At 34.1% G+C, this 13,942-nt stretch overlaps 1 protein-coding gene across 3 annotated transcripts in view; it reads right to left on the bottom strand.

Moving 5' to 3' along the window:
* Window positions 1-6,141: 6,141 nt before the first annotated feature.
* Window positions 6,142-13,942, bottom strand: part of LOC145242589 (monocarboxylate transporter 9-like) — a 76,089-nt gene continuing 68,288 nt past the window's right edge. For all 3 annotated transcript variants that reach the window (XM_080105692.1, XM_080105690.1, XM_080105691.1), the window contains one exon: window positions 6,142-6,702. In XM_080105692.1, coding sequence (XP_079961818.1) covers window positions 6,656-6,702 — 47 coding nt within the window. In that variant the 3' untranslated portion in view covers window positions 6,142-6,655. The remainder of the gene's footprint in view (window positions 6,703-13,942) is intronic.

Below are 13,942 nucleotides of genomic sequence, written 5' to 3'. Positions count from 1 at the left end.
TGCCCATTTTCTACGAAATTATTCAATAATTCAAGTCTACTTTGACTTCGACTTTTTCATTACAGATTTAATAACGGAAAACAAACAAGAACATAATCACTTGACTGTAAATAATAAGCGACTATAATTTAAGATATTATTTAAATACTAGCAGGGCCCGTTTACTGGCGTTACCCGGTGGAATATTACACAAAGCCAGAACGGCTATGGTGAACTCCCCTCTCCCGAAAACAAAATAACGTTTGACTATCTAGTGCATTATTGTATGTGAATCACATAAATTACTGACTATTGATAAACAGTTAAATATATTAACACAAACAGATGTCACCAGTTGCTAGTGGTATCCATTCTCGCATCAAGAAAATTGTGGGCACTGATGGAGTGGTCAAAATGAAAGCAGCATCTGGCTTCCACTGTCTTGATTGTCTGGCAGTGCCGAATCTACTGGCTGTCATTGTTAGCATTGGTGCTTTCTGGCAACTAGTGTTGTTTCAGGGCGACTACTTGCCTTTACAACCGTCACTGTCGGTGCATGGTTGTTAGTATCGATCACTGTCATCCAGTGGCGGGCATTGTTATTCAATGGCGCTTATGACTGTTATCTGCGATAATTGGGGGTGGGGAAGTGATCTTTTTAGGTGTTTACTGTTAATTGATGCCACTGATAGGCACTGTTTGTTATTGCTGTTTTGGGACGGTCATTTGTGGCCACTGGCTACATTAACAACTATTTGTCATAGTCAAGTAATGACGAATGGCGGCCATGGCCGAGATAGAAGAAGCAGAAATAAAAGAAGAAGAAAGAAAGAAATGATAGAAAAAAAAGAAAGAATAGAAATCCACAAGCCTGCGAAACTGGTATTGGACAGATTATTCCCCTAAATGAGTTCGTAATTAAAGAATACTCTAACTTAACTTCGAAATCTGACCCCCAAGATCGCCATGGCATGAAATGTCTCCTAGACCTTTTTCTCACAACTTGCCCTGAACTATGTTCACAACTCCTAGACCTTTTTCTCACAACTTGCCCTGAACTATGTTCAGTTTTCGTTCTGTCTCCACTTGGATCTTCCGACCACTTTGTTGTATCAATTAAGATAAAAATGAAATATAATAAGTCCCCAGACGTACCTCTCCATCGTACAGTATATCGATACACTATGACTGACTGGGATAGCTTCCGTACATTTATATCAGATCTACCTCTGCATTCCATGTTTAAAAAGGATGTGTCTTCTATAGTATCAGACCTGACAGAATGGTTAATTGTAGGTATAGACCGTTTCATACCCTTGAAAAAGTTCCAGCAAAAACCGAACAGCCAGCCATGGTTCTCTCCAGAATGCTGCAGCCATTACGCACAGAAATCACTTTTTCCATTGCTTCCAACCTAATAGATGTACTGAGACTAAAGCCGCTTTCAGGACTGCCAGCACCCATTGTAAAAAAGTAATAAAGACTGCAAGAGAGTTTTATGCTCAGTCCGTCAAGTCCAAAGTAGCTGAGCAGCGGCTTAGTTCCCACTAGTTTTGGCAAATAGCAAACAGAATCCTGAACAGAAGCGTGTGCTCTATCCTAGCTATCATCAATGGACCTGAGGTAATCTCGTCAGGGTAAGACAAAGCCAAACTTTTTGCCAAGAACTTTGCAGCTAATTCTATCCTTTGCGACCAAGGCCGACAACTCCCAATATTTCTTCCTGTCTCAGAAAACACGCTATGTGATATACAAATATCTGTACATGATGTTGCTAATCTAATAAAAAACCTTAATTCCAGTAAAGCAACCAGCCCTGACTGTATTCTAATTATAGTACTAAAAAAACTTCAAACAGAACTAGCGCCCATCCTTACAAAATTGTTTAAACGTTGTCTTAAGGAGAATTGCTTTCCATCTCCCTGGAAAATCTCATCAGTATGACCTGTATTTAAAAATTCAGATGATCGCTTATCCCCCTCTCAGTACAGTCTCCTGTGCGTCATGAGTAAGTTGCTGGAATTTGTATTAAATAGAGAAGTAATCAACTATCTCAGCAAAAATAACCTTCTTAGTGGCAAGCAATATAGTTTCTGTTCTGCTAGATCTACATCAGATGTGCTTACAGTTAAATCTCATAGGATTAGTGAATCTCTCGACGGAGGCAACCTTTCTAGGGCATATCAAAAGCCTTTGATAGAGTATGGCATAAAGGTTTACTTCACAAGATCTCCAGCTATGGTATAGCTGGAAATGTCTTCTCAATTATCAATTCATTTCTCTCTGATAGGTTCATAAGAGTAGTAGTTGATGGGCAGAAATCAGAAGCTCACAGTATTAATGCTGGAGTCCCTCAGAGGTTCATCCTGGGCCCAACTCTCTTCCTGATCTATATTAATGATCTTCCAAATCACATCCTTACATCATTCGTAGACATCTATGCTGATGACACTACTATCTATGGTAGCACATCTAAGACCGTAAACGACCAAGTTCTCTCTGATTCTCTCTCCTCTGATTTTGAGCAAGTGGTACAATGGGGAAAGACGTGGCTTGTTACTTTTAATGCGTCTAAAACCAAGCTTTTATCTTTACATAATCAACGTTCTGGTCTCCATCTGCTACAATTGAAATGAATGGCTCTCGTCTTGGTGAGGCCTCATGTTTTGACAAGCTTCTGGGCTTGACCTTTACTCCTGATCTTAAATGGAACATATACATCAAATCCGTTGCCAAGGCCGCTGGAAAAATTGTGGGATCCTTCTATCGATCTAGTAGCTATCTCACTGCTGATGCAATTCTCTATCTATATAAGAGCCAGGTACGTCCGAGGATGGAGTACTGTTGCCATATCTGGACAGGAGCTGCTAGAAAGGACTTATCCTGCCTTGATAGAGTTCAAAATAGACTTCGTAGCCTTGTGGGGGATGTCCTTTTCTCTTCCCTGCAACCTCTTTTTCACAGAAGAGATGTAGTGAGTTTGTCTTTGCTTTATCGTTATTTTCATGGCTAGTGCTCAACTGAGCTTCAATCTATGGTACCCCCTCGCTAAACTTTCACAAGAAAACACTATCAATAATTCCTCCCACTCTTTATCTGTGCCTAAACCTAAACGTAGATTCCATGAACAAAGCTTCTTTCTTAGAACTGCACGCCTGTGGAACTGCCTCCCGTTTTCCTGCTTTCCAGCTGACTACAATATGGTTGTTTTCAAGTTGAATGTAAACAAGTCTTTGATAAGCAGTTCCCCTTAATTTAATAGATTTACTGAATTTCCATTACTAACAATTACTATATTGTCCAATTGACTACTGTACATTCTTAAACCCTTATCTTCAAGTGACCCCTAGGCCTTGATAAGTGGTGATGCCTATGTAAAAAAGTGCGCTTAAAAGCCAAATCACAACGTAATATTAGGAAAATAAACAAATATTTTACTTGTTTGAAATTTATAACATAAATATATTTCAAAGATAAACTCCATCTTCAGTATGTTGTTTTTTTCTTTTTTTTTTCTTCTTTCTCTCCATGTTGTGAAGTTGGAGAAAGAAAGGTAAAGAACCGCGTGTTCCAACATTTCAAAATACAACTGCTGTGATACAACGCGCGACTCTTTACCTTTCTTTCTCCAACTTCACAACATGGAGAGAAAAAAAAACAAAAAAAAAACAATATACTGAAGATGGAGTTTATCTTCGAAATATATTTATAAATGTCAAACAAGTAAAACATTTGTTTATTTTCCTAATTATTACGTTGTGATTTGGCTTTCAAGCGCGATTGATGCATATTTTATTTTATTCACATTAAATCAACGTTTCTATATGGAACTCACACTCTTGACAATATATTTTCACTTTTTATTCTAAAATATCTAATAATAATCTATCAAGTATTTATTCATGACAGTCAGACTTTATACTTGCAGACAGCCATAACGACGTATCTTCTTTCTCCATCTCTCCTGAACACTAAGTCACTATAATAGAAATATCTACAAGAATTTATATATAAAAATTAAGTTGTATGAGATTAGGTTTGAAACTTATGTTTCTTTAGATAATCCAAAATTTAATTAATTTATTTAGAATGTAAATTTATACTTGTTCATTTCAATATACATTTTAAACTACAATAATAATTTTTATTTCACGAAATTTAGAGTTTTAAATATCTAAATAATATTATTTAACTGAATTTTTTTATTTATTTATAATGAATCACATCTGAGTAAAACTGGAGCCGTCAACTTTATGCTAACTTTTAATACGATTTTACTTTTTTTTTATCTTTATATATTTACTTTTAAACGGCCTAAATCATATTTGGTTGGAATTACAATATTAATATCAATATTTAATATTAATAATTAAGTCTACACTTAGTTTTGTCTGGTAAACATTTCAATCCTGTTGCTTGAATCGATATATATATATACATACACATAAAATACAGATTTTAGTGACTATATCTAAGGTATAAATAGAATATTATAAAGAGTATTTCTGAACGTGATACCGTGTCTAATGCTAAATTAATCGTGCGCATGAAGAAAGAGTATATTAATTCATGATGCATTTTTAACTCTGAGCAACTCTAGTATTTCGTTCAGAAATGTCATCCTTTTTAACATTCTATTTGTCGCTAAGATTAAAAGGGTTACAAAAGTCGAAGACAGACAATAAATTAAAAAACAAATCTTTTTTTTTTATCGTTAAAAGATGGATGAACAATTCTGACCTGTCTACCAAAAAAATCGACTTGTAGTTCGTACGTATATTATTTTATTGCATTCAAAGAACATTGCATTATGCGCTAGTGTTGGTTATTTCACTCACCAATACGCTCAATCCAAGAAAGAGAGCATTTAAAACCATCCACAGATGAAGTGTTTCGCTGTATCACAGCTCTTCATAGCGGCCAGACTAGCAAGCTAGGATAGAAATTTGACCACATAGATGATTGCAGGTGTTCACCAATAAAATTTTGGTAAAACTGGCACCGTGCACCTTATGCTAATCCTTCCAACTCCCGCCAAACCTCCAAATAAGATTTCTTTTTTAGGTGATTACATGTAAACAGACTGAAAAGATGACGATAAAAGGAAAAAACAAAAACAAAAATCAATATTTTAAGCTAAAGGGAAGGGGTAATTTACGCATATAAATTTGACATAAAATAATCACCCGTTTTTGTGTCATCAGGCAGTAATTATCATTTACTGGTGGACTAGGTGTGTCAGAAATTTCGTGAAAATAGTGAATAATTCCACCCCATCTTTCCAAGCTTATAACTCCTCGAAAAATGTAAGTCAAGCCCTATTTTCTTTTTCAATTAAAAGAGCAAGGACCAAGGTTTCATTAAAAAAAAAACAACAAAAAACAACGTGTTTTTTTTTTTAAAAAGGTTTTAAACTTTGGACTTTACATGTAAATTTCTAAAAAACAGTTCTTTTTTTTTGTTTTAAATTTGAATATATTATTTATTGACCTTTTCTATTCAATTTGTGATATATAAAACTTTGGTACATAAATTAATTATTTACTTTTTAATAGACATTTCAAAATGGGAGGCGTGAATTATTCGACCCCTTGTCTTTCCAAGCTTATAACTCCTCGAAAAATGTAATTCAAGCCCTAATTTTTTTTCAATTAAAGGAGCAAGGACCAAGGTTTCATTAAAAAAACAAAAAAACAAACAAATAACGTGGTTAAAAAAAAAGGTTTTAAACTTCAAGCTTTACATTTAAAATTCTAAAAAACACTACGTTTTTTTTGTTTTAAATTTGAATATATTATTTATTGACCTTTTCTCTTCAATTTGTGAGTAAATTAATTATTTACTTTTCGGTGAGTAAATTAATTATTTACTTTTTAATAGAAACTTGAAAATGGGGGGGGGGCGTGAATAAAAAAAACGTTTGTCTAAAATATTATATTCGGTTTATTGAAAAGAACATAAAATTTCACATTGACCCTGAAAATATCGTAAAAATAGAATCAATAGAAAAATTTTGATAGATTTTTAAATTTTAAAAATTGAAAAATATTGAGTTCGGAAAATTCATTACTGTTTTTTAAAAACAAATATTTCTATTACTTTTAAAACAATTTTAATCGCTTACTTTGGAAGTATAATCGATAAAGAAAATAAACAACCCACTTTTAACAGAGAAATTACGAGATTTTTATATTTTATTCGCAGTTTCGTGTTAGGCGTGTCAAAAATTCCTACAAAAATTCTGATACACCTACTGGTGGACAATATGGTACTTTTTTAAAGCATGTAATAAAAAAAATAAAGAGAAATTAATATATTCCCATTGATCCAGGATCGACCTTATGGGGGAAAAATCCCGATGAACCATAAAAGATAGCACAGAAAATGAGTAGATAAGCAAACATGTGTGATTTGGAATTGTTGTGGGGGGGGGGGACCAACCCAGATAATAATATTTATCCGAATAATTCAAATGATACAAGAGGTTTAAGCTTGAGATAAAATAGCAAAAGTCTCTTCAAATATTAAAGCGCTTTCTGTTTTATTCTGATAGAAGTCAGTAACACTGACACATTACTGGTATCGATTCTTCTTTTTCTTTATCTCTCTTTTCTTCTTCTTCTTTGTATTCTTATCGCTTGCTTTAGTGCAACATGTGTTTAGAATTCCAGCGATCTCAGGGCAAAAGAACAATCATCAGCAAACACATCGTGTAGACGCTGCCTGTAAAAAAAAACAAAAAAGAAATAAAAGTCTTTTTATGTTATATAATTTGATATTTACCAAAACAACAAACGATAAGTAAAAGTCCTTTTATTTTATACAATCTTATATTTGCCTTCAGACAGCATTGTGGTACTATCGACGTTCCCCCAAAGAGTTAAGAATATAAAAAGACGAAAAAATATGACAATAAAAAAGGAAATAAGTTTATCAGCAGAACAATGAAGAGCAAGTGGTTCACCAAAGCACAGAGGGAAACTAACATAATATTGTTAATCAAGGTGTAGCAGTGAACAGATACAATGTATCATTCATATATATATATATATATATATATATATATATATATATATATATATATAGACTATATATATATATATATAGACTATATATATATATATATATATATATATATATATATATATATATATATATAGACTATAATAATTATTAAATACCTACAGACCCTAGTGTTTCATCCTTTCGGAAATCATCAGTGCAGGGTGTCACGATAAACACCAGTCGATAGATTCGAACCCGGCGACAGAAGCCATCCCTACCGTTAACCGCGAAAAATGTTGTTGAATCTTAAACATTTATTTTTTTTAAATGCTTTTTAACGTCTGTCAGAATAATCTAATCATTATATTATGATCTGAGCATGAGCAAAACTGACCGACTTTAATTTAACTGAAAGTGCTCAACGATAAGAAACGAGTTATCTACAATAATAATTATTAAAGACTTACAGGCATTAAGGTTTCATCCTTTCGGGAATAATAAGTGCAGGGTGTCACGATTAACACCAGTCGATAGATTTGAACCTGGCGACAGAAGCCATACTTGGCTTCATTAGCAAGGACCTAATCCGTTCGGCTACCGTAAACCGCAAGAAATGTTGATGAATTTTAAACATTTAGTGTTTCGACGATTAATTTGAACCGGAATCGGCAAAAGCGGAACTTTTGTAAAGTATCGGAATCGGTAAAATTTGAACCTAATTTTCGATTCCAAAAACGATTGTTAAAAAAAATTAAACTTAACTTTTAATTGCTGTTACTAATGATGAAATAATGTATATTTATTGTTTTTAAGTTACCAATAAAATCAAAATATGTACATCATTATTGCATTAAAAAAAAACGATCCAAAATTATCTTACTCATGTTAAAAGCAAACAAAAAAAATGGAAGGTCCGCTTTGGTTTAACCCATCAGCGTTGAACAACCCCCCACAAGAGGTTGCTTAAAGAGTGTGAAAAATAAACTTTGATTCGGTCCTAAAATTGCATTTGTCTATCCCTGCTATGCACTTTCCCCAAACCACAAAACTCATTTGGCTCAAAACCCGAGCCTCTTGCATGCAAGGCAAGCACTCTACCAACTGAACAAACGCCCTGCACACAAGAAATATATATATATATATATATATATATATATATATATATATATATATATATATATATATATATATATATAAATGTTTAGAGGTACAGAATTTGTATATAGTTTTAAATAAAGTACTAGGCGGAAGTTTCTCGAGAGCTCTTCAGGAGTAAATCGATAGCAATCTAAATAATATTGTAACGAAAATAAAGAGTTCTATTGGGGAACTTATTAAATGTGCCAAACGTACGGGGACATTAATTAAATTTATTTACATTTAGAAACGATTAAAATATTGGCACAACGAGGGAGAAAAAAAAATGCGAGAGAAAAAATTCAAAGTTCCCCAAAGAGAAACAATGCGTTTGATGTTTCTTTTTGCCGGCAGAAAGAAGGTTGACGCACCGCGATAGAGACGGCCTCCAAAATCTTTAAATGGTTTTTGGAGTCCGCTCTAAGTAGCACCTCGAACCAATCTATTTTATATCTATCGGCACAGCACGGGTTGTCAACCAAATGCTGGCCAATAGCAGAGTCCAAGGCTGCAGAAGGAGGGAGACCACCAGACCCCATCCTCCCTTGTCTGATATTCGATGGAACATGCTGGTTTATACGAGTCAAAAGGTGCAAGGATGTTCGCCCAACATAACCAGCATCGCACTGGCATCTAAACTGATATACAATATTACAATTTTGGATGTAAGGCAAACTATCCTTGCGGAAAGACGGAAAACAGGTCTCGTAGTATATATCAAACGCAAGGTCACCGAATTGAAGCAATCGTAAATACTTCTTCGAATCTGTTTGGAAATTCTATTACTCCCCTCCCCAATCCACGGTAATTTCAAATAAACCGGGCATTTCAAGGGTCCAAACTTTTTAGGGGATTTAAAATCCGCAACCTTTTTGAAAATACAGTCATCAATAAGGTCAACAGGATAACCATTATTGATGAATATTTCTCTGATCTTATCGAGTTCAACATCTAATCTGTTAGGTGAACAAATCATGAGGGCTCTATGTACCAAAGTATTAATTAAGCCGACCTTACGTGATTTAGGTACAAAAGACAACCAGTTCACATATAGGCCAGTAAATGTCGGCTTTCTATAAATTGTAGTGAGAAAGCCCCCCCCTTGGGCGTTCGACAAGAACATCCAAGAAAGGAAGCGAATTGTCATTCTCACTTTCCATAGTGAACTTAAGAGCCCCATGTAAAGAATTCAACCTATTAAAAAATATCGACGCTTCACTTTGCGAAGGAAAAATAGCAAAAGTGTCGTCAACATATCTGAAATATGCAGTGGGTTTAGTTGTAGAATTAAACATAACGGATTCATAGTACCCGACGAAAATATCCGCTAAAGTTGGGGCCAAATCTGTGGAATTTAGTTTTTGTGATATTATGTACTGTCAGGTTGACGGGGTTTCAATGAGGAGTCCGTTGGCCCCAACTTTAGCGGATTTTTTCGTCGGGTACTATGAATCCGTTATGTTTAATTAAATATATAATTATAATATATATTATATAAATTAATAATATATATTATATATACATGGTCAAAGAATAAAATAGTTACCCTAGACAAGACGACATGATTTCGTTTCTGTTTGATAAAAACTTATTTTTTCTTTTTTTGTTGTAGACCATCTACTAGTTGGTCAGTTGTGTGCAAATCCCAAGAGCGATAGGAACCTTCTATCATTTCTTAAAGTGACATAATGTTCAACGAGAGAGATCGGAGGTGCGTCGCTGTACAACTCATGCTCGCTATCGATCCGAGTTATGATAACAGGACAATTGGCATCCCCCCCTCAGGGACGTGTCCAGGATGACGAAAACAAAGTTTGCGGTCACGATTATGGTCCTTGGTGTGGTTTCAAGTGAGGGCCGCATGATGCCACCTCACTTCTTTAAAGTCGGCTTGAAAGTCAACATCATAGTGTACCTAGATGTGCTGAAGAGTGTGGTGATCCTCTGGTACAATCAGGTGACGGTTGGCAGACCCTGGGTATGGCAGCAGGACACGATGCCAGCCCACAAGTCCAAGAGCCCCAGGAAGTAGTGCTCCGATTTGTATGCTTCTCTCACTGTCCCCTTCTACCCAACCTGAAGCCGCTGGACGACTTCGTTTGTTCATGCGTCGAAAACGTATCCAACATTACTCATAGCACCAAAACTAGTTTAATCTCCACCATCCGCCGAGTATTCGCCGAACTCCCACTGTTGTACATGAAAGAGGACATATTCCGGTAATTAGAGAAACAAAGTGAATAGGATTGGAAATAATATTTATTAAAGGAAGAGGCTAGAATCGAACCCAGCAACTAAAAGTTGAAAAGAATACATACTGCAATTTAGATGCGATTCTAGGAATATGAAGCATTGACCATTGTGTCAGAGTTAGGACGATGGAAATCAATTTAGGAATTTTTTTGTGTTGCCAAAAAGCGTATTGGAGATATATGTAATATGTAAAACCTACGTGGCTAAACACGTTCTGACGTAATATGTAATATGTAAAACCTACGTGGCTAAACACGTTCTGACGTCACAAAGAAAAATAGTTACAATATATTCAGAAGTTATGAGTCAGTCAGAAGAGAGAGAAGTCTGAAGGGGGTTGAGTTGACAGTCGGAAGAGTGAGTTAGCGGAATCCCTTTTGGAAGTGAACCAGAAAGGGAGTCAAGACAATGTAATTCTGCAAGACAATCGAATATCTGATCCCTTCATCCAGCTGGAATAATAAATATCATCATTTCGACTGAAAGGTAATGCGTTTTTTGCGATTCGTCTTGTAAAAGAACTTTGTATGAACCCCTCCTTCCGAAGTGTTGTCTGTCCCCATCATCAAAAATGAATTCCCTCCTCGTGTTATAAAAAACTGCCCATTTCACATCTCTTGACATTAATATCAGCCTTCTTCTATAAATATGAATTGTCATCGTCTGTTATATGTCTTGTTCCCATCATGTAGACCCAGCAACAAACACCGCCGGCGCATGTGGAAAAGGCATTCTCCAAGTTCCCGATCAGTATCGAGGCGGTCATTGAAGCTGAAGGCAGCTACATTGAATAGATGTTAGCTCTACTACATAATCAAGTTATCTTAATTGATTTTTATAATAAAAGTTTAAAAAGAAGCTCTAGTGTTGTTTTCTTTAGGGCGACAGATTTATTGTTCCGCCCTCCATATGTATGTATGTATGTATGTATGTATGTATGTATAATATAAAGCTGCACGTGTGTGTGTGTGTGTCTGGTCACGAATAGGCTCCTATATGGTTGACTATTTTAAAAAAAAACTGATTATATATAATGATAGAAGATGTATTGAGGATCAGGAATGGGTATGTTTGATCTGGCAGAACGATGGTTCATTAAAATTGTGGGGTCTGCGTTCGAGCCTGGCCCCCAAAAGTATGGAAATAAAAAATGAAAAAAAAAAAAAACGTTTACAAAGGTTTTTGATATAGATGTACATAAGAATACTTTGATAAGTATGTTTCAACTTAAATAGGGATGGTATAATAAAACTGTGGGGTCTGCGTTCACGCCTGTAATTTTCATATCTATTTGCGTAAGTATACTTTGATAATTATGTTTCAGTTTGAAGAAATATGGTATAATAAAATTATTGGGTGTTCGTTCGCGCCTGACCTCCATAGAATGTAAATATGTCACAAACTTTAACAAGGCTTTTTAAAAATGGGTGAGGGTCCTTAATAACACCTTAAATTTAATCCTGATTAACGTTAGCTTTTATTTATTTTTTTAAGTTGAATCATATTGTGTCGAATAAATTCATAAATTCACGTTCTTACTCAAGTGAAAGACAAAAAAAAGTCGGAACTTTAGACAATTCTCGACACAAATTTTGCATAACTCTGTTTTCCTTTCCCCACTTGCACGTGACACTCTTTCGAAAATAGATAAATAATAAAAAATAAGAACGTTACTTGTTATCGTGTCAAAAGAAGGAAAATCCTGCTCACGTGATTACGTGTCTTTTTAAAAACATTTACATAACCTTTTTATTTTTATTTATACATCTGTTTCAGCTTTTTTCTCAGTGTACTAGAAGGAATTCAGTTGATTACATCCCTTTCTGCGTGTTCTTTACATTACAATAGTACAACCCTGAATCCGACGGCGCAATACTACACCGTTCAATACTGCAAAACTGAAACGAAGCTGTTCTGCTTGAAAAGGGCGCCGTTTTCTTCTTATTATTCATATTTATATCGATTTTTCGCTTTAAAAAACTAAAGTAATTACGTGCTTACTTTTTTAATATCTCATTTTGCTGTTTCGGATTCTTTTAATAAAGTAAGTAAAGCTTCATTATTTTTTAAAACTGTTTTTGTTTCTTTGTTTTTCGATATTTCGTCGATATTATTTAGTAAGAGTGTTAAGCAGAAAAGCCAACAAACGACTACCCGAAAAAATAAATATACAAGAAATAAATGTTACCATAGTCAATAAAAATTCAGTTCATGTTTCTTTTTGTTTTGAAATAGTTTTTAATGCTCTTTACTTGAAATAATTTCAGCGAACCGAAATTAAAACGAAATTTGAGGCGATAACTACTTAGATGAATTTTTATATGAACTACACATGCCATAATCGAATATTCCTCAAGCACAAAATAACGGAAAACATTAAAATATGTTTATAAATATTCCTTAGGTTGACGAAACTCTCTTAAATTGTTAACACAGAATGCCCAGGTGTCCTTCCTTCAAATTGAAAACGAGGCTCTCCATTTCAAAGTCGCTGCCATTTTGATTTTTTTTAAAACCGGTTCGTGAATAAAAAAAAATTTTTTACAAACTACTTAAAAATACAAACCAATGAACTTTTCTACCATAAAAGTAACGTTTATTGACTATGGTAACATTTATTTCTTGTATATTTATATTATTATATATATATATATATAACATTTTCTCTTCGTAAGGAAACATAATTTTGTTGGTCAATCTTGGCTACGAATGGAAACAAAGTTGATATAAAAAAATATATTTTCGCGAAAATTATCTTTACTTTCATCATAATATTACTTAGGGTACAATTTTTGAGTGTCAAAACCTATCTCTTTACACCCCCTTCCTTTTCATAACCTATCATACTTTCATCAATCACAGTCCATTTTCTGTAGGCGTAGGCTGTTTTTGAACCCAGTTAACGACGGGTACTTCTGCTAGTATATATATATATATATATATATATATATATATATATATATATATATATAGTATGTATATATGCATATATACAGTAATATCTTGAGATACGAATTTAATACGTTTTATGACTGTCGACATAACTCGAAAATATCGTATTTCAAAATAATTATTTTCATTTTAATTAAAAGAAAAAGAATTAATCCTGTCCAAGAGTACGAAATTTACATAAAACAAGCTAAAATTATGTTAATATTATTGCTATAGGAAGATAAAAACAACACTAATGACACGGAAATTGATATACAATAATAAATCTAAATAAAAATGGTTAATAAATAGAATTGTACGCAACGCTTAGGGAGTGCTGGCGTACGGTATGCATCCAAGAGAAGTAAGACTGCCACACACACACACACACACACACACACACACACACACACACACACACACACACACACACACACACACACACACACTCACACACAATATGGTAACTAAAAAAGAAGCAAGATGATACACAATTAAAAATGTTGAATGAATTTATTAAATGCTTAATATTAAATTTGAATTTAACAGAAAGGATGAATAAAAATATAAAGAATACAATTAATCAATTTACCACAGAGACAGGGGTGAGCGACTTAGGAAGGTGAACGCGGAGAAA

The sequence above is a fragment of the Euprymna scolopes genome, chromosome 21 (assembly GCF_053919585.1).
Source record: "Euprymna scolopes isolate OS-2025 chromosome 21, ASM5391958v1, whole genome shotgun sequence".
NCBI lineage: Eukaryota > Metazoa > Mollusca > Cephalopoda > Sepiida > Sepiolidae > Euprymna > Euprymna scolopes.
Note: the sequence above shows the minus strand (reverse complement) of the source record. Positions and strands in the feature narration are given on the sequence as shown.